General features: G+C 30.4%; 3 protein-coding genes across 3 annotated transcripts; all 3 read right to left on the bottom strand.

Moving 5' to 3' along the window:
- Positions 1-6,613: 6,613 nt before the first annotated feature.
- LOC122270709 (protein FAM200A-like) lies at positions 6,614-7,111 on the bottom strand. The gene has a single exon (XM_043049185.1). It carries the CDS (start codon positions 7,109-7,111, stop codon positions 6,614-6,616), a length of 498 nt encoding a protein of 165 aa, XP_042905119.1.
- Positions 7,112-22,423: 15,312 nt separating this feature from the next.
- LOC107450953 (uncharacterized) lies at positions 22,424-23,740 on the bottom strand. Its single transcript, XM_016066901.4, has one exon. The coding sequence runs from the start codon at positions 23,738-23,740 to the stop codon at positions 22,424-22,426; it is 1,317 nt and encodes a 438-aa protein (XP_015922387.4).
- A 161-nt stretch (positions 23,741-23,901) lies between these two features.
- Positions 23,902-25,868, bottom strand: LOC122270720 (uncharacterized). Its single transcript, XM_043049195.2, has 3 exons — positions 24,659-25,868; positions 24,392-24,476; positions 23,902-24,325 (listed from the first exon to the last, which is right to left on the bottom strand). Exons 1-3 carry the CDS (start codon positions 25,866-25,868, stop codon positions 23,902-23,904), a joined length of 1,719 nt encoding a protein of 572 aa, XP_042905129.2.
- Positions 25,869-26,126: the final 258 nt, after the last annotated feature.

Below are 26,126 nucleotides of genomic sequence, written 5' to 3'. Positions count from 1 at the left end.
ATTTTTGTAATTTGCTCTATTTATATACATAAAAAAACTACTAAGAATAAAAAGAAATAATAAGCATAATATCCACATTTAGTGTAAACATAATATAACATAATATTAATACATAATATCTATACATATATACCATATTTACCCCGTAAAATTCATATTTAGTGATTAAAAATTAAACTATGTAATTATAACTTTAAACTTAGCGAGTAAAAAGCTATAAACTATGCGATTAAAGCATAAATTTAAATTGACTTAAAATTCGTTTGCTTAGTAAAAAATAAAAAGAAATTTTGCTAAATACAATAAAAAATTTATTTAATTCAAATACCCCATCGCAGGCTATAATGTGACTAAAAATACCAGCATTCGTCTGAATAGCTGTTGACGGCTTTTCGTATTTTTCGGTGAAAAAAAAAAGGCGCAGTGAATTGTGAAGTAGGTAGAATGTTGAATATTTTGTTACAACAGTTGAGGAGTAATACTAGGAAAAATTCTTTTTTTTCTAATTAAAACACATTTTGTGATAAATTGAAATGTAATATAATAAATATGTTTCAGGAAAGCTAAAAAATAAATTACGTATTATAAGCATTCTCAATTTACGAACTTACTATTTCGTGCATTTTTATTGTTTATCTTTTTATTATCAGATCATTTCTTTAATCTTCAAATCTCTAATCATCTGGAAGGATCAAGGGAAATAACAGCTTGTGTGTCTCAATTTGTACCACACATGAATCGCAAATGGATGTCTCGATTTAGAAGTCTGCACTGCTTACCTTACCTAGAATTTTCTTCAGAAATGTATGTCTTCCTCCCAAAAAAAATAATAAACTTCTACGTATGACACAACTCAACTCTGGAATTTTAGAACTATTCAAAATACCTAAAGTTAATTTTTGCAAAGGTTATTTTCTTTAAATAAATCGGAAAATTTTATAAATTGTTTTTGCAACGTAAACGTACTTAAACTTCGATGAATAAAAACTTTAATTGATTGATATCATTTGAACAGTGACAGTGTGTATTCGTATATTGGATATCGCGACACTATTAAGCGATTAAATGCAAAAATTTCATTTAAAGATTTCATGGAGAGCAATGAAATTTAATTATTATTATAATATTTCTGCGAAAAATTACATAAAAGTAAGGAAATTTAAATTAGATAAGTGCAGAATAAAGATAAATTTGAATTTTCTGCTGAAAATAATGAAAGCACAGTTGATTACTCTTAAAAGCGAAATATGTAACAATAAATAAAATTATTAACTCTAATGATAATGCTACAGCTTTAAGAAGAAAAAAGAGATTTCTCATTTAGAATTCTACCACCATAACTACCTAACTCAAACAGGAAACAAAATAACATTACTATAATGCACACGCTTGAATATATAAAACCTACTTTTGCTAGAAAACAGAAATAAAAAAATAAAAAATCCAAGCTTTGCGATTTGACCCCACATAAAATATTCATTTTTTATTGTCCAGAAAACACCAAATACGCAGTTAATGTCAAACTCAGGATAGCGATAAACACAATGAACTAAGAGAATGGAGACATTTACTCCTAAGTTGGATGGAATTAAGTATTAATGCGACTACTGTCTATTTATTCCTTACACGCAATGTCATTAAAACAGTAACAAAACTGTAATCAACGTAAAATAAGATGTCACAAAGAATTACATTCTGATTTGCATTAAAATAAGTTGCTACTTCTTTTTTAATTTTTTTTTTTGGCTGTGCCTGGCTTCTATGGAGGCATTAAGGCTAATTTCAAAGTCATGCATTATGACACGCGACCCAAAATTTAAACAAAGGGGAAAAAACCATGCCGACTCAGAACAGCACGTGAGAATGAAAAGTGCATAGTTTTGTGACATTTATTCATTTTTTTCAATATTTATAAAATAATGATTTGAGAAAAAAACTAATTTTTATTACAAAGTAAACCTAAAAATGAAAATAATTACTGTAGTATAATCCTTATCCTTATTTTTTTTAAATAAATGTTAATGAAACATTGATTGCTCTATGCATCTAAATAACCCCTAACATCGAACTAAGCATTGCGCAGAAATATTTCGTAGACTAATATTAAAAACCAGAACGAAATAAATTGAAAAGAATTGCTGAAAAACTCCTGCTTGTAAAGTCTAAAAATTTGTAAAATATCTGAACGAAATGCATATTATCAATAAAAAAAAAATTAAATATTCAAGACATTGCTCCTACAATGATTATTTACTCCTTAATTTTTTTACCTTATAACATTTAGGAAATATATTCACTGTAAAAAGATTCCGGATTAAATTCCGGTAAAAAGGAACTTATAAAATTACCGGTACTTAAGCTGCCGGTACTTTTGACTAGAATATCCATTTTTTTCCGGATCATGTGACGGAATGAAAAATCTGATATACCTTAATTTTCATAGTCATAACTACCCTAAAATCACCGAATCACTCTAATTAAATAATTGTTATTGAAGGAAATACGGTGTAATATTTTACAGTAAAAATTGATTTTGTAATAGAACAGATTTTACGGAAGTACCAGTACTTTGTACCATAATTACAGTGTAAACACTTTGAAATTATGATAAAGTTAGACGAAAAAAATGTTTGGATCTAATTTGTGCTGAAAAAATATTCTTGAGTCGTAAATAATTTCTAAAATACTTTTTAGAAGAAAGTTGATAAAATTATTCAAATGTTAATTAAAATAGAAAATACAGATTTATATAATACTAAATTGATATTTGGGTTATAGAGGATTTTGTAAACGCTGTATTTCATGTTTTAAATAATTTAAGATTACAGATATATTTACCTTCCATCAGGAATGCGTATTTGTGAGGATGTATTAGAAATAAATTTCAGTTCACGTTTTTCATTTCTGGTTGAGCAGCAAAAATTGACTCTTGGCTTGTTCCTTTGGTTTCTGAAGATCGAACTTAAGTTTTTGGTCTGCTTTCAAAAATAAATTGTGAAATTGTAATAAAAAAATAAACATAGCTTTCAAAACACATTTCTCCTGAATACAATTTGCTAATGATATAACTACGTAACTAATATTTTTTTCATCTTACTTCTTATTGAAATTTTTTAATTATTAAATTTGAGTAAAATATAATAATTAAAATTATTTTAGCATCTAATATCATTTAAAAGTTTAAATTATTATTATTATAGTTATAACTATTGAGTTAATCTTTTAAAAGTTTTACTTCCGAATTAATTTTTGATCTTTTATATTGCACAGAGAGTTATTGTAAAGCGTTACGGTTTCCCTAACTCTAACATAAATGTTCTTTGAGCTTCATTGCGCATGCTCAAAAATTTCCCTACAAATTGCAGTATTGTTATGGTGAGGAAAACGAGATTAGTATTAACACTAGAGAAACCCGAAGTAAAATCTCTCAAATATATGCAGCTCAGTCCTAATGCCGATAAATGTGGTTATTCAGTTTTTAAAACATTTAGCAAAATCTTGAGAAATTAAATAGTGTTGCTCTGGTTATGATTTCACTTCTATCTAAGTAACAAATACTTGAATCGATTGTAACTATTTAACTTCAATTACGATATGGTTTAAATATTCCAATTCTAATACAGTAATTGCAATAATAAAATCATATTAATATTTGATATTAACATATTTAAAAATTAACATTTTATTCGTGATTCTAGATAATACTTTCGACTTTTTACAATGGTAAATGAAGTACTTGCAGACGGAGAAAAAATTTCAGGTAAAATCAAAATACCGTAATTGCTGGTAAAAAAAACCATAATTGTGGCTAATAAAATCAAAATATACGGTATTTAAACCATTCGTTTGGTAATTTTCCGTTCATATGAATACGGTTTACCAGAATTTCCAGTTTTCAAAATTACAGTTCTTATTACCACACATGTAGTAAAAAAATGGAACTGAAAAGTAAATTGAACCGAGTAAATGGTTTTTATGCCATGTTCTAAGGTATCATAATAAATTTAAAAAATTTTACCATATTTACCAAATTTTATCTCACTTTGTAAAATTAGACTTTACTGTTAATTTATCTAAAATCATTGCCAAAGCACTTCGGTAAAAATTACCGAGCTTTTTGATGTACCCATAGACCCAAAAATTCGATGAATTTGATCATATTCTCTAGTTTTGACCATACCATTTTTTAATGTACCTTATTTTCCTATGAACTTTTTTCTTAAAATGGAATTAAATATAATTGTATAAACGTATTTGTAATTGTATATGCAAAAATCTGTCTCTTTTATTTATTATCAGTTTAAATTCCCTACGGGATCTCTTGTCTTAAACTATTAATATTAAAGAAATAGGAGCTGAAATTGCTCAACTTTTGTCTCGACACTTAATTACAACTGACCTTAGCAACAGTTTCCAACGGCAACGCTTATTTCTTTATTTCTATTTTAGCGACACCGACATTGCGTTTCGGTGAAACAATGATTTTTGTCGTGAAATAACTTCGCAATAGACTTCAACTTGATAAATGAAAATTTTCCGCTATCAGAGAAATTTTTACACCTTCCTTTTGACACAAAATGAGGTGTGTAAGATTAAAGTAAGCCTTCGTCAAATTATCTCGCATGATATCCATTAATAATAATTCAGAAAGAGTGCGTGCAAATTGCATGAAGATTTCGTTAAAATTACCAAAACTGAAAGAAAAACTATGGATAATTTATAGAAATAGTTATGTTTTAAGCTAAGAGTTACAAAAGTGTAAATTATGGACTTGCCGAAGTTCCTTTTTTTTCAGATCAAAATAATTATGTTACATAATTGAAATTAATATTGTAAATAAACTTAGTAGTCAACAGTCAATAAAGAATTTTACTAATGAGATAAATATTTTCAATATTATAAGCGTTAACGATAAAAGCATTAAATAAATAAACTCAAGAAACTGAAGTGGTAAGATATTCCTTGATTAAACATTTCTTCAAAAATATACAAATTGGAAATAACAGTCGACATTTTATTTCCTGTTATTTCCGATTTGTATATTTTTGAAGCGAATGAAACTTTTAATCAAGTGATAAAAGCATTAGTTTCTTTATTTCATTTTAAAATGAGTTTGCAAAAAAATAATGAACAAAGAGGTTTTAAAAACCACACTTTTATTCAAATTTAAAGCGTAAACGGGGATGTATCTTTTTCGCAATGAGCTACAATTCAGTTTGAAGTTTATTGGTTTTATAATTTAAGTGAGACATCCAATGTAGTTTGTATTAAAATGAGACAAAATTTAAATTCTTTCCCGTTTTTTAACCACTTGACAAAAGAGGTTCGTAATTCGTTTTAAGTAAATTTCCATATTTCTTTCTTGTGTGGTTAGTTAAGATAGTTGTAGTCTAGCTTAAGATGGTTATAAATGTTACTAGAAGTAGTTCTACAGGTCTACTTAGAATTTTGTGGCAAAATTAAGCATTAATAGATTTCAAACTTTTAAGCTAGTTCGACTTGATTGCTGTAGATTAGCGGATTCAAAATTTAAGCATCAATTAGACGCAATTTGTATAATAATATCATTAATGGAAAGTTATTTGTTATTTAAGTATTTTATTGACATATTTCACAAAAATGAGAGAAAATAATGTGCGAAATCTGATTATCAGTAAAGTTGATTCTTTTTATAAAGACAGTGAATCTCAATTCGTTATTGAAACAAAAAAAAAGAAACGAAGATGTTAAAAAAATCTGGGGAATGACTAATGAGAAAACTGAAAGTCGAAAAAAAAAAGAAAGAAACGCTGAACAAAATTTTTTCATAACATTTTGATGGCATTTTTAACAATCTATGTTTCCCTTTTTAGTATATTTAGGCAATCAAACAGGTATTTAAGTTATTAAGGGAACATTGAACGTTCAAAATGAGAAAAATCCTTCAAAAATCTATTATTTGGTGTTTGAGATATTAAAAAAATTACACTTTGCTAAGTGAATAGACAATAAAACATGTTTAAATCAGAGACTTTTTTTACAGAGTTTAAAAGACTATGGATTTGTAAAGGTCCAAATATCAATATGTAGTTCTCGTAGACGAAGTTGCTTTTTTCTGGTTATGGAATTTTTCAAAGTTTTCACAACTTCAAAAAGCTCCTTGAGCACCAGTTTTTATTTTAATGATATTTAAAAAAAATTCAAATACCCTTTGATGTGCCTTGTTTCATTCTAAATGTATTTGATTGACTAAATATTTTAATTTAATTTTTTTTAATAATTCAAAAAACATAATTGAAATTTTTGGTGACACAATAAAATTTAATGTCTTGTTATGTTATAGTTTATAAGGGAACCATAACCACTTAAATTTTGGTGACACAATAAAATTTAAATGCTTATAAACAACGTAGTAAAATTAAAATTTGTCCGTACGGAACCTTTTAATTGGCAACAATTACAACCTATACTTTAAACCAGTGGTTTCCAAACCTGATGTTACTACGCCTCCCTTAAAAATATTTAATCATCTGGCACGCCCCCTGAAGATTTCATAAAATAAAAATACAAACATTTTTACTCTTATAAAATTTATTCATATAAACTAATGGAAAACGATATTTTATTATTGTTTTTAATGAGATGGATGTGCTTGTCTATTAGCACAAAGTTGATCAAATCTTGGTGTTTGTGACGATATAGCTACTCGTAGCTCTTTTTCTACAACTAAACGAGCTCGATATTTGGATTTCATTGCAGCCAAGGCAGAAAATCCCGTTTTGCATAAATATGATGTTGCGAGCAGCAGCAGTACTTTCAAAGCTTTGTTTGACAAAGTGTTATATTCTGTATGAAGATTCAACCAGAATTGAACCAGAGATACAGTCTGAAATTTATGTTTTAATGTAGTATCACAAGATAATTCAATCAATTTTTCTTTTTCAATACTTGTCAATCCAAATTCATCATCTTCTTCGTCGATAAATGGATTCTGTATCCACGCAAACTTTGTAAAATCAAGATCACCAAAATAATTCGAAAATTGAAGCAACAAACCATTCAAGTGTTCCACAAAGAGATTTTTGTTTGCTTCTATGTTATCTCGGGCACATAAATTTAAACGTGGAAACATGTCAATCTTATTTTTCTGCAAATTTCATTTCCAAAGCTCCACTTTTTTAATAAAAGCTTTCACTTTGTCTTTTTGTATAAGCAAATGCATTTGCGGTCCTTTCATTGATTTATTACGAACACTCAATTTTTCAAAAATATCAACCAAATATGTAAGGTTAACAATAAAATTATCACCACTAAACATATTGCCGTCTTCATTATGATTTTTCTAGAAAAACATAGCAATTTCTTCTTTGAGTTCAAGTACCCTTTGAATCACTTTTGCACTAGATAGCCAGCTCACTTCACAATAGTACAGAAGTGACGTGTAATTAGCTCGCATATCTTCACACAGTTTTGCGAACAACCTTGCTTTTAATGAACTGTTTTTTATGTAATTTATAACTTTCGTTACTTTTCCAAAACATTGTTAAGTTCCTCGCTTATAGTTTTTGATACGAGAGTTGCTCTGTGGAGCATGCAGTGCGTCCATCGAACCTCGGGTGTTTTCATTTTAACTAGTGTTTGAAGACCAGTTTTGTGTCCCGCCATTGATTGTGCACAGTCAGTACAGAGCCCAATGCAATTATTCCACATTATGTCGTTCTCATTAAAAAATCTGTCTATTATTTCGAAAATTTAATTGAATGTGGCTCTGTCAGGAATTGGTTTGCAAAATAAGATATCTTCAATTATGTAAGTATCGTCAACATATCGAACATATGCAATTAAATGTGCGTCTTTAGCTACATCAGTAGCTTCATCTACTTGTATGGCGAATTTTGAAATATGCATTCGAGAAACTAATTGGTCACAATCTTCAGGATGTATCATCAATTCTTCTGCCAATTGTATTATCAGCAAGCGGTATTTGTCGCAACTGATTCGCATAAGATTGGCCAAACATTGTTTTGACCATATGGCTGCTGGCAAAACTAAGGTTTATGCTATTGTGTGGGGTTTTTTACATTGCGCGATTCTGTACGACACTAGGTATGATGCTAGTAATGCGTTTGATGGAATATGAGCAATTTTTTTGAAATTTTACTTGTTTTTAGATAGCTCATCCAATTTTCATTGAAAAAATTCTTGGGGCTCACCAACGTATTCAGAATGAATAGTTTCAAGGTGCCGTTTCAATTAGCCGGGTCTCATACTATCAGCAGTCAAAACTTTTGAACACAACAAACACATTATCGTTAATAATATTAGTAAATCCGAACGATAAATAGGATTAGTCGTATTTCCTTATCTTGGGAGTTCTTCCTTCCTGTTTCTTGTGGCTTGTATTCCCACTACTTGTGCCAACATCAGAATCTTCATTATTAGTGGATTTTCGCTTATATCCTATCAAAAACTTATCTATTTGTCTGGAAATATTAGGAATAATATTACATTATTCTAAAAAACTATTAAACTATTAACTACTTACTATTATGACCAGAACTATTAAACTACTTACTATTATGATCAGTGGGCAATCACGTCAATAGCAATAGAAACACAACCTAACACTGCTGAACCAATTAAATATTAGATGTGACACGAAACTGGTGATCTAAACGTGCGTCGATCTTTTCTGGATGTGTGGCATCCAGTGGCGTTAGCGCGCGCGCATCTGGCTTTTGTTAAGTTGTGTCGGTCAAGTGCCGCTAGTGTCGTCAAATTAACGACGGCCTTGATTCAAAAAATTTGCCGAGGTCTAGAACGTCTTGGTATATGGATGCTAAGTTACGAAATGTTTAGTTGAACTATACGCAATAAAGCACGATGGTATTTTTTCATTTATTCTCTCATTTTTTACATAGAAAACTTTAGCAATAATTTGGAAAACTGTTCACTGTGACTAATTTTCGCGGCTCCCTTTAGACTAGTCCGCGCCTCCCTAGGGAGGCGCGCCTCCCAGTTTAGAAAACGCTGCTTTAAGCTGTAACTTTAAAACCAATTATTATTTTTTTCTAAAACTTCGTACACAGGTTACGTATACCATTAATGCAAACAATGTTTTGTTAAATTAGAAAATGATCGAATACAAATTGCCCTTTTTTGTTTTGAATGTCCTGTGTTCCCTTAAATCCTTCTTCTGTAATGCATAAAGAACACAAAAGTATAAATAATATTTCATATTTTGCAAGGTATAAACTACATTTCATTTATACTTAGGCTACGAATAAAATTCTAATATATTTTTATCAATTTCCTTTTTGGCAAAGATTATCAACATATATATTAAAAGTGGTGATTACGTAAATCCCAGAAGAGAGCTTAAAATCTGCAACCAGTAAATACATATAACTATAACTCAAATCTTATCGCTTATAATCATTATACCAAATACAATTTGAACTCTTACAACCAAAGTTTTACGTAAAAATAAATATAAAATCTGATTTGTAGTATAACTTTACGTAAATATTAAACTATATTATTAAGAAGTTAGAAGTATTTAAATTATCACTTTAACTGCTAATTTCCATATTTCAGTCCCAGAATTAATGTTTCTGAAGTCTAAAGGAACCTCATATTATCTGAAACATAAATTAGGTTGTTAATTATTGTAGTTGTTCAGATAGCACTCGAAATAGTGGAGTAACTAATGGGATTAGAGAACATAATAGTTATGATTCTAAAATCAGTTTCATGTGGCTTTAGTTAATAATTTAAGTGTCTGGAAAGCTCGACTACGATTCTTACTTTTACTGTGCAACTAATTTAAAATACAAGGAATCATATTGAAAATTATGCAAAATATAATTAATTTTAACTATATCACTCAATGAATTTTTTTACTACTTAAGAATTAAATATTTATAAGTTTTAAGAAAAATTCCAAGTGCATAATTGTAGTACCACACGTTTTGTAGATGTTACGAAATTCTATCAAAACTGAAGTGACTAATGACATGTATTAATGAAAACAAAATAATATTTTATTAAGAGCCATGGGAGTTCAGGAGATTGAGCGTTCGCCTTATAATGAGGTGAACCTGGTTCAAATCCCAGCGATGGCTGGTCGATATGAATCCGCATCCAGTTTTCACCGACCACAGTGGTGACGTGAAATATCCTCAGTGGTAGAATTACCTTGGGTTAGAGTCCCTTTGCCGTCAGGCTAACAGTGGGAGGTTCTTGTGGTCTTCCTCTCCCTGTAACGCAAATGCTAGTTAGTTTCATCAAAAAATCCTCCATTAAGGCAACATTTCTCCCGATACTTGATCCTGGAGCTCCCTTGTCATCCGGAATGGGTTCAAAATAACAAGGCTATGGTGCTGAACATTGGTAGTAAACCCAAAATTGGTTTGGCTGTACAGCGACGTTACGAATTAAAAAATGAAAATTGATCAAAATTACTGAGCTTTTTGCTTACCCACAGAGCCAGAAACGCGATAAATTTTACCACATACTATAATACATAAATTTTACCATATTTGTGGTACTTTAGATGGTACTTTTTTACTCAGTGTGAATCAGCCCTTCTCTCTTAGTATACAAAAAGACTGTGTGTAATAGGTTCAAAAAAACTTTATCCAAATCTAACGAATTATTATCGAGCATAACGAAAAAGACGGCATTAAAATCAATAATACCATAAATATTTTTTTTATTAATTTAAAGCTAGTGAGTAAAATGTAATATTATTTTAATAAGCTCAAAATTCACTATCTCTTATTACCTTCAAATTTAGCATTGAATACTTTCGGCAAGAAAACTACCAAGTCGAAACGTCGTATGCTGCTCATTCATATTTTAATTTTTCTTAATATACACACACTTAGGAAAAATAAATTTTTTTATAAATACACAGTTTAATGTTTTATATATTTTTTCAACGGCATGTTTACGCACAAACACATCTGTAAGAGGAAAAAAAAGGAAATACTGCTTATCGGTATAAATATTAGTACACCGTAAGTTGAAATGAAGCAAGTTGAAATGAAGCATAAGAAAAACTCTATCTAAATCTGACAAAATAATTTCGAAGGGTAAAGAGAAGACGGGTTTAAAGAAAGTTTAATTTCGAAAGTTAGTGAATTTAAATTTTTTAAAGCTTATTATTTTTCTTAATAAATATAATCATTTAATAAATAAAAAAACGAATTAAACTCTAGGTACCAAGAGGTTTTACTATACAGTTCATTCTTGTATTTTATTTTATTATCTGGCGTATGCATGATAAAATTTTTCGTGAGAAAAAAATGTCAATTGCTACTTGTTCGCATAAATATTAGTATTCTGGAAATAATATCCTATATGCATTACTTCTCATTTAGTGTCAGTAGAGTTTATAGCCCAAATACAGGAAGTTATGGATCAAAAATTCAATGAAGATCTGGTGAATCATTATTGAGGTCAACGTAGTAGGCTGAATAAAAATTATTGAAAGCAGAACCAGTTTCAAAGTTAGTGTAATGGAATCTATTAATATTAATTACTTCCTAGTATTAGTAAAATATGTCAACTGTTAATCGCTGAAAATATTGAACCTCTTTATCTTCATAGCAATCTTAGTACTTGTTGGATCTTTCCAATGTTAGTTTCCATGAAAGCCTCCCTACCATGCTTGACAAGAAAGACTGTGTGCCTGACTTCCTCAGACAATTGTCCCTGGAAATCATCAATAAAATCCCTCCAAACGACATCAAAATATTCTCTGATGGCAGTAAAATGGATAGACAGACTGGCAGTGGGGTATTTATTGAAACACCTCGAGAGAACTACACTCTTCATCAACGAAACCCCGATTTCTGCTCCGTCTTTCGAAGCGAACTAATTGCAATCGACAGGGGACTAGAGAAAATCTTGAGTGAAGGGCACCTTGGAAATACNAAAACTAGCGAATTTCTAATGAGGTCAAAACATTACTGAATTAAAGTCATCATAAACAGTCTAAATTTCAAATTAATTTGAAAGTTAGTGAATACCTTCCTTTAGTACTACGTTTTAAACTCATCTAAAATTCACACTTTCTCTTTATCGTTAACTTTAGCATTAAATTTTTTTGTTTGCAAAATGGAATGTTTAAAAAAATATTACCCTGCTTGTGTTAAATTACGATTCCACTTAACAAACACAACCATTGAATAAATAAAAACACTTCTTAAGCTATAATACTGCAAAATATTTTAAAATACAATTCAATCTTAAACTTTAATTTTTTTTTTCTCTCTAGTTTTAACGTGTCCAAACACCAGCCAGGAAAGAATATCTAATTCTTATCTGTATAAATATTATTGTACCAAAAATAATCGCCGAGATACATTATACTTAGTATAAGAAAAGTTTAAAGTAATGAATTAAAACTTCAATCAGAATCTGATAAATTTTTGAAATCAACGCCGAAGGCAGAATTAAAATAATTGAAAACAGTTAAATTTAAGGATCATTTTGAAAAGTAGTATACTGGAGTCCATTAATATCAATTACTTCTTCCTTAATATCAGTAAATTCTATTCACAAAAGACAAGAAGCAATGGACAAAAATCTGACGAAACATCATCGAGGTCAACAGAGCAAGCAGAATCACAATCGTTGAAAGCAGTCGAATTTAAAGATCAGTTTAAAAATTAGTGTACCGAAGACCATTACCATTAATATTAATTACTTCTTCCTTACTATCAGTAAACTATGTTGCCCAATGGGTAAAACACTTCATAAAAATCGGACGAATCATTATCAAAGTTAGTGTACTGGAATCTGTTAATATCAATTACCTCTTCCTTAGTATCACTAAATTCGATTCACAAAAGACATGAAGTAATGGACAAAAATCTGACGAAATATTATCGTAGTCAACAAAGCAAACAGAATTACAATCATTGAAAGCAGTAGAATTTAAAGATCAGTTTAAAAATTAATGTACCGAAGACCATTAATGTTAATTACTTCTTCCTTACTATCAGTAAACTATGTTGCCCAATAGGTAAAAAACTTCATAAAAATCAGACGAATCATTATCAAAGTCAACACATCAGGATGAAATAAAATCATCAGAGAAATTCTAATTTTCAGATCAATTTGAAAGTTAGTGAATTTCTTATATTAGTATCGCTTTTTACTTCATCAAAAACTCACTATCTCCCGTTATCATTAGCTTTAAAATTGCAGTTTTTTTCCTCTCAAAATAGCATGTAAAAAGAGAAAATGCGACTCGTGTTAATTTATGAATATTCCTATTAAACACAATCATTGAATAAATAAAAACACATTTAAACTATAATGTTAAAAAAAGAATTAAAATGCATTTCAATCTTATAAATTTTAATTTCCTTCACCGGTTTTTGCATATTCAAATATATTCCATCGAAAAAAATGAAATTCTTCTTTATCCATATAAATATAAGTCTACCGGAAGTAATAACCCAGATTCATTACTTTTTATTTAGTGTCAGTAAAGTGTATAGCCTCAAGACAGGAAGTAATGGATAAGAAAATAACAAACTTAATAAAATATAGAAATCTAGAGGAATGTATCCTTGATAACAAATATGTGATCGTTTAGTTTCAGAAGGGTATTACTTTCTCTTATTTATGTACCAATTAGTGTTTGCTGAGTGCTGCTAGATGGAAAAATCAAAACTACAAATTGCGTGAGTTAATTAAGTTTACATTGTTAAAAATATCTTTACTGGATATTTGAAAGTAGTTTTAGGCGTAATTGATGTTTTATTAACTTTTAATTTCCGAAAACGAGAGTTTACTGAAATTTAAACTGAAAATGTGTTCTTTTTAAACATAAGAGGAGGTAACTTACAACATCTACGATTGCAATATATCAACTAAAGTGAAAGTAATTAGTTTTGGATACATAAACGGTTTGAAGTGGATACCAAATATTAATTTGAAATCTCAGATTAAGTAAAATTTTAATATTTGTTACTCATCATGTAACATGTTTGTATAAAATGTATGTTAATTTCATTAATTTTGTGGATAAAATTGAGTTAAAGATAATATTTTATTAAAAAGGTGGCTAACATATAAAATTTATAATTTTTTTGCAAGAACTTTGCAATAATTCGTAATCTTTGTAGATATTTTTTCTGTGTTTTTAAAAGTGAAAGTATTTTTTGGGGGGAGAGAGAATTTTAAAATGACCCTCAAATAATAGCTATAGAAATGTAGGATAGTGTAAGAATGTAATACATTTTAATTTCCATGCAGTAAACTTGAATATAAAAGTAAATTAACATTAATTTTTTCTATGATATAATACATCAAACTGAGATTTCATTAAAAAAATTGACAATATTTAGAGCTACTAAAAATTATTTGACTATTATTTTGCAACAGTTTGAAAATTTTGCGGTGTTTACTAAAGTAAAAGTGGTATTAGTTGTAAAAATTTCGTATTTTCTCCAAAAAAAATATTTAGTTTCGGATGTTTTATAACCATAAATTTTATATTACGATTTTTTTATTTTAATTTTGCTTTTATTAATTTATCATACAAATAGTTTTAAGTAAGACTTGACTACATAATTTACGTACCATTAAAAATATTTGTAGACACTTTGTAATGTATGCAAAAATGAAAGTGAAAATAATTGGCATTGTACATGTAAATGGGCAATATATTATTTTCTTTCTTTATTTGGATATATATAGGATTAGTCAGAATGAAATATGCATATATGAATAGGCTTCGGGAACTCTAAGGAATTCAGATGGTTCATTTTTAGGTTTTATTGACTTCAAACAGCTCATTCGTAATCATTTTAATTAAAATTTTTCTGCATTTCATTGTGTATGAGGCTTCAATGTAGTATCTGAATTTTCTTTGATATTTTAATTATTCTAATATATTATTTGTGAATTTTAACATTGAATTTTATATTTTATTATCCTCATCACAATTTTTGTCATTCTTCTGTGTTCCCTCTGACTAAATAAAAATTTTCAAGCTTGTTCCATACTTGATTCAGTTATTTTGTTTTACATAGTGTTTAAACAAAGTTTTGCATTGTTTAGAAAATATATGTATTTTTATGGTTTTGTCAGGAATTTCCCCCTTAACACACTTATTATATGTATGGGGTGCAAAACATTTTAATTTTATTTATGTTAAAATATTTATCGCAAGGATTTTATGTTGCTATATGGAGAAAATATTGATTTATCACAATTACAGCCCACTCTCAGAAATATTTTTTTTAACAGCAGGCACTGAACTTATCATTCCTAGCCTAAAAAGAGGCCGGAGGTTTTGTTGCTCGTTTGCCGTTACCTGATGGACACCTGTGAACAAAGTCATCAAGGCGAGCATTATTACTCACGCAACACTGCCAAAGATGTGCTATTTCGTCAGTTGGATCATGTTTGAGATGTACGTAGAGTAGCTTTAAAAATAAAAAACCTATATATTTCAGACCTACCATGATTTCTCTTTTAATAATAAAATACTTTCCTTCCAAAACAGTATTTTATGTAAATAAAATTAAAGTATTTTGCAACTCTTTTTAGGGAAGGTCGTAAAAGGTAATTCCTGATCAAAAAACATCAAAAGGTGAATAATTCCTAAAGCATAAAAGATAATATTATTATCTTACACTTGAAATGAAATTCCTATATTTTTCTCAGACGCTTTGCAATTTGGACCCTTAGAAAGTGCTATCTCTAACTAAGCTGCGCCTAGTAATATGCATTTAATAATACGCAGTGAGTCGTGGGGACTTTTTGAGGAAACAAACCCGCATTTGCTTTGCACAGAGAGGAAAACTATGGATAACCTGATGACAAAGGGACTCTAATCTATGATATGTTTACCACTGAGAATATTTTACGTTTTCAATGTGGTTGGTGCGAGTCGGCAGTGGAATTCGTATCTACCAGCCATCGCTGGATTCAAACCCGGTTCAACTCATTAGGAGGCTAGCGTTCTGTCCCCTAAGACAATAAAAAGCATTGTCATACAAGCTGTGACCCTAATTTGAGAGAAAAAACCTTTCATATAGATTTTTTTTAACATCTTGCTTTCTATGATAATATAAACTGCTCAATGACTGGATAAAAACAGATTTCATTTAAGCCTACCCTGGTTTACTTCTCTATGATTACAAAACCCTAGGAACATAACTTTTATCTTGATGTAAAAAAAAAGGGAACAAATGTTGGAATATATATAATACCCTTTAAATTCCCCTCTTTTAAATGTATAGTCTCTTCTTTAATAATATGAAACAAATTCTATTTCCAAGAAATGTTTTAAACGTAATAAGCTTTCAACGTTATTTTTCGTTTTCAAACTCTTCCTCTCATAACTCAAAACTTAAAAAAAAATTAAAATAAATGAACAGGAACTGCTCAAACTTGTTTTTATGTTAAAACTTAATATCTCTCTCGACTTTCAAAAAACAACTACGTTCGCGACGTGTTTTCTTAAACTTTTCTACATTTTCTTTCCTACTCCATTATTTTTGGAATTTCTGGAGTTTCTATGATTTTTGGTAATAGCCTAAACTAGAAATTTTCTTCCTAGATTTCTTTCTCGTTTTTTTCCTTCTTTTTCATAAAAATAGTTCTCCCAGAATTTCATATTTTCATACGACTACTTCTTCCTTGCGTTGTTTTTTGCTTACTGTAACTGCTTTTCAAGTACATCATTTTTCACATAGAAATCGTTAAAAGGAAGAAAGAAACAGAGCATTATAGCAGTTAATATAACCGTGAGTTTTATGAGGGAAACTTTGTGAAATCACATCGTTAGGAGCGAGTTCTTGCTTTCGCTTCTTACAAGATAACCATACAGTAACTTTATTTCAACTTTTAAAATAGTTTAAAAACCATTTTTACGTTGTAATAAATACAAGAATCCATTGGCTTTAAAGGTTTATAAAATGTGTTATACATTATATGTTTGAGACTGCGTTTATTACGTTTTCAACATATGAGGTAAATATGAATCTTTACTACATATTGATATCATTATCAATTTTTAATTATTAATATGAAATTATTAATATTAAATGAATATCATACTAATTTACTGCTCCATTCATGAAAACTGATTTACTCATTTCCAATGTGTTGAAATTAATATTTTTTAATCACTTTTCTAATGCTAAACTTGTAATCTTTCTGCAAAGCATATTTATCGATTACTGCTACCACAATTTTTTATTAGTTTACTGTTACTTAAATTTAAATAAATTTTCAGTTGGTTGCAGAACTCATAAAGCATTCTATATATTTCTATTTTTTTCATACTTTTAATTTTTTTTTTTTGTATCATTGACCATTTTTGGGGACACCAGATTTTATAACTGTCTTAAATTTTGCATCATGTACAACTTCTGCTGTTGAAGCATTCAAAGCGATCGTAAGCTACGTCTCGCTGTTTTTAATAATGTTTTGACAAATCTCGTTATTTTTAATAATGTTTCAAATGATCTCGATGTTTTAAATAATTTTAACTTTTACTTGAAATGGAAAACTATTAATGGTACATGAAAATATTGAATACGTATACATTTAAAGTTTATAACTATCAAGATGTTTATGGTTGATATATTGCTTGGTATAACAAATCAAATAAATAAGATATGACGAGATTCAAAGGCATTTCATTGCTTTTTTAATTTATTTTCTTAAAATAAATTACACAGGCTAAACATAAATGACTGGGAAGTGGTGATTAAATGATTCTCAAACATATAGAATCCAGATAATTAATATTACCTCATAGCAATATAATTTAATGTTCGCTTGACCTGCTATTTCATCAAAAAAATCTGCATTTTTATTTCCCTATCTAGGCTTACATCTCTCCAAATTTCAATACAACCCACGTTTATTTACAGAAAAATACATATTTAAGCATTAAACATTTATTGACACACATACAGCTTTGTATACAACTGGAAAGTTCTAAGAGAACTTATATTTTACGATTAGAAGAAATCAGACAATATAGCTTGCATAGAGGAACAGAAAAAATAATATTTATCTTTCTAAATCGAAGCTAAAATAACAATGATAGTAAAAGTGACTAATCTATAAAAGTAAAACTAAGAGTTTGTGCGTCTCTCTCTTATAAAAGCATTACAGATTAAGTTAGCATTCCAGAATTTTATCTGTGTGAGCAAATCAACTGTTTAATGTGGACCATCCATTGATGTTAGCTAGTTCATATCAGGTCCGGAGGTCACCAGTGTGGGGATATAGGCTATGTCAACCTTCTTCTATTAAAAAAGTTCCTCCGGTAGTAAGTTAACATGTCTTATATACTAGTGAATTGGTATTTAATATTTATAGGGGTAGCTACGCCACATATCCAGGAATCTGGACAGTGGCTGAATGAGGCACTTTTAGCATCTGATGTAGAAAATCATTCAAAAATTTCAATTGTAATGATTAGAAGAGACTTTTAAAAAAAGAAAGAAAAGAAATTTTCTCATTGGTTCAGAACTTGCTATCGATAAAAATGGAAATGCAGACGATATTGTTTTTTCAAATGATTGCATCGGTGATATTTGTTAGCTTATAGTTTTAATTAAAAAAAAGGTGATTATTCATTGTGTCAGGTAAACCTGTTAACGTGGTAGATAGGCAGGTTACGTCAGATAATTAAAAAAGATCTCAATTAATTTTGCATTAAAATATGCTATGGTATGATTGTTCGTGTTTTTATATGTATGCTTTGAAAAGTTGTTTCTATAAAACGAAATAATCTAAAGTCGATGATGTTTGAAAAAAAATATGAACTGAAAAACAAAACTAATTAAGAACTAGTGCCACGAAAAACGTTAAATGTTGTCATGCTATTATTGAAGAAATAAGACGGTAAGAGGTGCTTATTGAAAGGAAAAATAAGCTATGTACAAAAAAACAAAATTAGTAAAGAAATGGATAAAAATATATAACAGGGTGCATTTTTTGGCGTTTTTCGGAATGATACCTAAAAGTAATAGATTTTTGTGAAGTGTTTTTTTTCTTCATTTTTTTAAATTCCATATTATATTAAAACATTTTACATTGATGATTTGATATTAATTTATCCTCAGACATACAAAAATATCTTTACAAAATAATCAAAAACACTATAATTTTGTTTTCAGGTATTATAACTTTACCACTACGCTCCAATTAAAAACAAATGTAAATTTATTTTTGTAAACATTCTTCTTAGCAGATATGAAAGATAATAATAGCATTTTACAGCAAGTATGCAAGTAATGGTAAAATATTAACGGAAGTTAAAATTTAAAAATAAACTAATGTGTATGAAAATAAAACAATAATTAATCACATAATGATAAACAACAGTTGTGGTAACCGGAAAATGACGTCAAATAATATCATGGTAACCAGAAACAAGAATCAGCAAAATCGTACATTTGCCGCCGAACCAAGAGGCCGACGAGAAATCTTTAACAGAGAAATGGCTCAAAATTATTTAAGCGAAGAGTAAGAAATTGCCACTTATAGACGCAAATGCTGCGTAATGGACTTTGATGATAGTTACTAATTGTTGTGAAAAATAAGCTAAATACTAAAAAGCGAAAATAATAGTGAAAAGGTAACAATTTATTCAAGAAAAAAGTAAAAAATCATTAAATTAATATCGATGCCAATAATGCTTCATAAATTTCGATAATAGATACTTGATACAAAAAATAAGCTACGTACTGAAAAAAAATCATGAAGAAATAGTCTAATTAGTTTAGGAGAAGGAAAAAATAATCGCCATACCAGTTTTGGAGAGCTGAATAAATATTGTGTTAGAAAGCAAAATTAATGGAGAATAGTTCACCTCTGTCCAACTGAATTTTGACGAACTGAATAAACGGTGTAACATAAAGCAAAATTAATGGAGAAACGTTAAAAATCACCATGCTAAGAAAGCCAATATTGCTTAATTAATTTTGGTAATAGGCAACAATGGTGCTATTGTAATTGATGCAGATTTAATTGGTACGAGTTGTACTAATATAAGTACAATGTATTATATTAGTAATATTGGTACATATTAAAAATTCATCAATGCTGAGGAGTTTTAGTAGAGGTACCATAAAAAAAGTTTTTTTTATTGCCTCTTCTAAATGAATAAGCAGCAGAGGAAATTGCTCGATTGTGGTAAATTTTGACTGGCATAAGTTGGCCTCAAGCAACAGCATTATGTTATATATCACATTAAATAGAGTTAATCTTTAATTTGATGAGATGAACAGCAAAAAAACCTGTTTTGCTCAATTAAATAACATAAAGCCACTGGGAAGGACAAAATATTATTGAGAACAAAAACATATTGAAATTATTTTAGCTTTCTTAATTGTGTTGGTAAATGCCTTTCAAATTTGGGTAAATGAATTTGTAATATTGTTCTGTACTGATTTATAGATTATTTTCTTACGCCCCATACAAAAACGAGTATTCAGCTAAATGATAATAAATATAAAAGGAACAAAGAGAAAAAATGTGTGACAACACCAGGATTAAACCGGATATTTTTTTCACTGTGCTGTGAATACGATTGCTGTTGTATTTTAATGTGGTAGGAAGGTTAATTTGCCTACTTAAATATTTGGTTCATAAAATATTTTGTCATTTGAATTTTCTTTAAAATACGTATGTTTTCTTCTTTGGAAATAAAAAAAAATATGTTTATTCTAAGCTATTTCATATTGTCCTAAAATAGACGTAAGTTATGTATTAATCAATTAAACTGTAATGCAAATTAAGATTATTTATTTACGAAAGAATTAAATAAGAAATATTTATCTAAAAAAGATTATTTATTTTAATAAAAAATTCGAGATTTCATGCTTTGTTGCTTTTACTTTAGATGAATACTGGGGGGCTCCGCCCCCTGCTCGCTACGCTCGCCAACCCCCAGAACTGCTTCGCAGTTCCATTGCATATTGCTTCGCAATCTTATAAAAACATTTTAACAAATTTAAATTTTAAAATAAAAATGCCAGATATTGAAATCAATTACTTAATGAAATTTATACACTTCTCTGCCCCCTTCACAATTTGATTATCTTTTCTTCATGTAGCTGAGAAATTTGGAGCTGTAGCAGAGAATATATCTCAATAAGATCACCAAATGTACCATTGCCAATTTTATTTAGAAATTTAATACAAAATTTAACTTTGCAAGGTTCGCATGTTTTGGGTAAGCGTCATTTTTATGAGGATTTGTTTATTGTCATGGCGAAAAATAGAATCACCGGAAATTGAATTATGTCAAAAATAAATGGCAGTAGTGTCCCTGAATTTTGAAATGTATTCTTTGCATCAAAATTTGTTGTCCACACGTAACACCAGCTAAAACTACGCAAACTAAACTGTTCCGATGAAAATTTTCGACACAATGGCGTTTTCTTTCAATATGAGTTTGTGAGGAGGNTTTTTATGAGGATTTGTTTATTGTCATTGCGAAAAATAGAATCACCCGAAATTGAATTATGTCAAAAATAAATGGCAGTAGTGTCCCTGAACTTTTGAAATGTATTCTTTGTATCAAAATTTGTTGTCCGCACGTAACACCAGTTAAAACTACGCAAACTAAACTGCTCCGATGAAAATTTTCGACACAATGGCGTTTTCTTTCAATATGAGTTTGTGAGGAGGTAAGTCACTCACAGAAAGACTATTTAAAAATTCAGAGGGATAAAGCGTTTACTCGTGATCATTGTCCGTAACCACCAAATCATAACTGATGTATAGTCTCTCTTCATCGGGCATCAATCTTTTAAAAGTTTGGATTTGATTTCTTCGCAATCTTCATTCATCGGAGGCAATATTGCTCGATTTGTTATCAGAAGTTTGAACAATTTCTGGAATATAACGGTAAATTTCATCAATGATGGCTTTAAGATCACCAGAGGTATCATTGTCAATTTTGTGAAGAAATTCAGTAAATTTATGTTCACTTGGCAAGGCTCAAGTGTTTTGGGTGAGTATCATTTTAATGATTTGAGTCCATTTTGAATAAAATGTGTTATACCTAATTGTTAAATTTAAATGTATGGCTGTTAGCATTACCCGAGAAATACCGCGAGGAGCTCACCATATATCATTTCTCATGGGGAGTTTTGATTCTGGAAGGTCCCCTTGCCTACTTCCGATGGGTATTAATCATAAAACAAAATAGTTTTGTTCACAAAAGTTCTTTATAAACTAAATTTTTTGTAAAGACTCTCTGATCATTTTTTAAATGTTCTTGCTCATCTGTATCAGCAATTAAAAACTTTAAGCCATCAAATGATCGGGCTCGACTGGCAGCCACATACAACTGTCCATGTGCAAAAACTGGTTTGCGGTAAGTAAATACCAACCTTATTAATTGATTGTCCTTGTGATTTGTTTATTGTCATAGCAAAAGCAAGAATCACCGAAATTGAATTCTGTTTAAAATAAATGGTAGTAGTGTTCCAGAGCTTCTCAAATTTATTCTTGGAATCAAAATTCGCTGTCCAGATGAAGCACCTGTTAAAACTTCGCAATCTAAACAGTTCCGGTGCAACCTTTTGACGCGTATTCTCGTACCATTAATAAGTGCCTTTGAAGTGTTATAGTTACGTATCAGTAAAACAATGGCATTTTCTTTCAATGTGAGTTTGTGCGGAAGTAAGCCACTCACTGAAAGGTTATTTAAAAATTCAGAGGGATAGAGAGTCTGTTCATGTTCGTTGTCAGTAACCACTGAGTCACAACTGATGTAAGTTCTTTCTTCACCTGGCATCATTCTTAAAACTTGGTGATTAATCTCCTCGCAATCTTCATTCTTCGGAGCCAATATTGCTCGATTTGTTATCTCAGGAGTTTGAACAATTTCCGGAATATTACAGTAAATTTCATCAATGATAGAAGCAGAGCTGATCAGAAAGTTTGGTATCTCAATAAGATCATCAGGGGTACCATTGCCAATTTCCTTAAGAAATTTAATAAATTCACGTTCACTTGGCAAGGCTCGCATGTTTTGATTTAGCATCATTTTTCTGATTTGAGACCAAAATGGCCAGGATTTCACACAGCTCTCAACTATTCCTGCGCGACCAGAGTGGGGTACAACTGGCAAAGTTTGCTGAAAATCTCCACAAAGCAAGACAGTTTTTTCACCAAATAACTTTTCTTTGTCACCATTGGAGGCGATGTCTCGAAGTAATCTGTCAATTACTTGTATGGCATAGACCGGACACATGGAAACTTCATCAATAATTATTAAAGATGATTGGAGGAGCCTTATAGCATGTCTGCTGTTCGCTGGGATGCCAGATACATAATTTTCTAAAAGTGGGATGGGCAATTTAAAAAGATTATGGAGAGTTCTTCCTCCTTCAAGCAAACTGGCAGCTATACCACTAAAGGCACATGAAATGCAATCATGCTGCATTGATCGCAATTTACTTAAAATGGCTTTTTGAACAAATGTTTTCTCACATCCAGCGTGTGCAGTTAAGCAAAACACTTTCTCATTTGATTCTTTATCTTCATCACATAGCACAGTTTTTAATACTGTATCAATGACGAAACGTTGCTCTTCATTTGCTGCTTTGTACATTTCTTCAAATAAACTATCTTGTTTAAGTAGATAAAATAGATTATCATCATTGTCGTATTGTAAATTGAGTAGAATGGGCAATCCAAGTGACTCACATGATGTATTGTGAGTAATTAGAATTTCTTCTATTTCTAACAGACACATGTTGAATGAATTCACCTCATTATTAGATTTAAGGAAATCTTCACACAGAAAAGTTTTAAAGTCATTCCAAAGTGCAAGAGCATTAGGTGGAACATTGATGCCACAAATAAAGCCAAACAGTTGCCTCAATTGTTTTGGATGTTGAAAATCCTTAGCCTCGGTTAAGCATTCACGCCATTCCTCGTCATTTGATGCAATTCCACGGGAATAAGCTGCTTCAAAAGAGTTGGAAAAACAACTCCATCATGCAGCCTTAAATCTTCAAAGGATTTAGGTCCTCGTACATGCAGTAAAAGGAGACGCAAATGAAATAGCTCAACATTCTTTGGGTTAACTGTGTATAAACGTGTGATGGTTTTATCAGCTCCACGCAGTCTTGTTTTCCACTTTTTTTGTTGATCTTGCCAGGTATAATGTTGTGGAATCTCAACATACAACAAATTATTAGCAGCAGGATCTTGTTGGTTCAGAGTAAAGAATGCCTCTAGCTTTGTAACTTTTGGTGATGAAGCTACATGTTCTTCATTGCCTTCTCGAAAGTACACTGTCTGCTGGAAAGGTAAATGGCATTCAAGTCGCATAATACTATGTGATTAATAATGCATTTCATATTCAAAAATACGCCATGCAGTTTCAGTTGATCCCACATACCTTCCATTGAGAAAGGAGTCAATTTCATCATAGACTGCCACTCCTTCACTTTTCTTGGAAAATTGCAATGAGGCACAATCATAACCTTTATAAACATATTTATAAATATACTTTATACTTTGAACAGTTGAACAAACTTCGAGATTAATGTGGCAGTCAAATTTGGCCAATAAGTATGGATTGTAATTAACAATAAATCTGTTGTCTACAGTGTGGCCTCGTACCTCAACAGTTCGACTATCATCTCGCCGCTTGTAAAGTGCATACCCATTGACATTATCATTTGTTGCTTCATTAAAGTCTTTTGGAAAGTTTTTTTTTTGCACTTTCCCTTCTCCATGCATACAGAATGAGGATTAAGTACACCACATGGACCATGAGTCATGTAATTCCCAACTTTTTCATAAAGTTTATGATGAGTATTTTTGCCTGGAATTTCAGCAGAAACAAATTTGTCAATATCAGCCACACTTCTGATTTTATCATGGTCATCAAGAGTTAATAACATGTGGGCATGTGGCAGACCACGTTTTCGAAATTCGATTGTGTATATCAAAGCAGCAATTTTACCAAACACTTGTTTTTTTACTATGCAGGCCAGAAGTTCTTTCAACTTACAATGAAATACACGCACAACAATATCTGGTCGATAATGAGAGGATTCCCGTGGCGCTAAGTTTTCACTGATCTCTGGCCAACGTGGATTGCATGTCATTGTTAAGAATAGGGAAGGTTTGCCAAACCTTTGAACAATGGACATTGCATCTAAATAGTTTTGATGCATATAAAGGGGAGAACCGATGAAAGAAGAGGGAAGAATGACTTGACGCCCAACTCTCAAATTGTTTTCAGCTGCACGCTGGTGTATGTAATCAGCTACATTTAAATACATATCTGCACGCAAATTACTTTGATTGTGCCTGATAAAATTTAAGCGTGTGCCTTCAATTCGAACATACATATCCACAACCCACTGAAGATACAGTTTTTGTGAACGATGCAATAAACTGAAAGTTTCTCTGATGGAAAGACGATAGGCAGCATACTGTCTCATTGTTGTTTTGTTTCGTTGATTATTTGTAACAGTGTGCGAAATATTAATATGCCATCCAGGATCACCATGGGGAAACAGTAGCGTATAAGCCAATGGGTCTAACGATGAGTCTAAAGCAGAAACTGTGCGAATGCCACCTGACTTTGACATCACCACCAGGTTTCGTTCCCCAGGAGGTACTCCATCTACGCATCTAAAGATTGCTGCAACATCTGTACTTGTGGCATCATTGTACCGTCGTTGATTAGACGACGCGTTGACAGTGATGTGCATGCATATTTTCTTTTCATTTCCATCACTGGAATTCCTACAGAGATCACCCATTGTTTGAAAAGATTGGACATATGAATTCACTCTGTTCAGATATACAGCTATTTCTTGCTTAATGTTCGCATCACATTTGACATTAGCTTGTTCACGCATTCTGTGTTCAACTGCTGTATCTACATCATAAAAGTAATTTTGAGCGTACTTTGGCTGACAACCTTCACTTGGTATAAGTGAACCAACACGATGGTAAAATGTGTCATGGATNACTAGGGGGCTCCGCCCCCTGCTCGCTACGCTCGCCAACCCCCAGAACTGCTTCGCAGTTCCATTGCATATTGCTTCGCAATCTTATAAAAACATTTTAACAAATTTAAATTTTAAAATAAAAATGCCAGATATTGAAATCAATTA

The sequence above is a fragment of the Parasteatoda tepidariorum genome, chromosome 4 (genome assembly GCF_043381705.1).
Source record: "Parasteatoda tepidariorum isolate YZ-2023 chromosome 4, CAS_Ptep_4.0, whole genome shotgun sequence".
NCBI lineage: Eukaryota > Metazoa > Arthropoda > Arachnida > Araneae > Theridiidae > Parasteatoda > Parasteatoda tepidariorum.
Note: the sequence above shows the minus strand (reverse complement) of the source record. Positions and strands in the feature narration are given on the sequence as shown.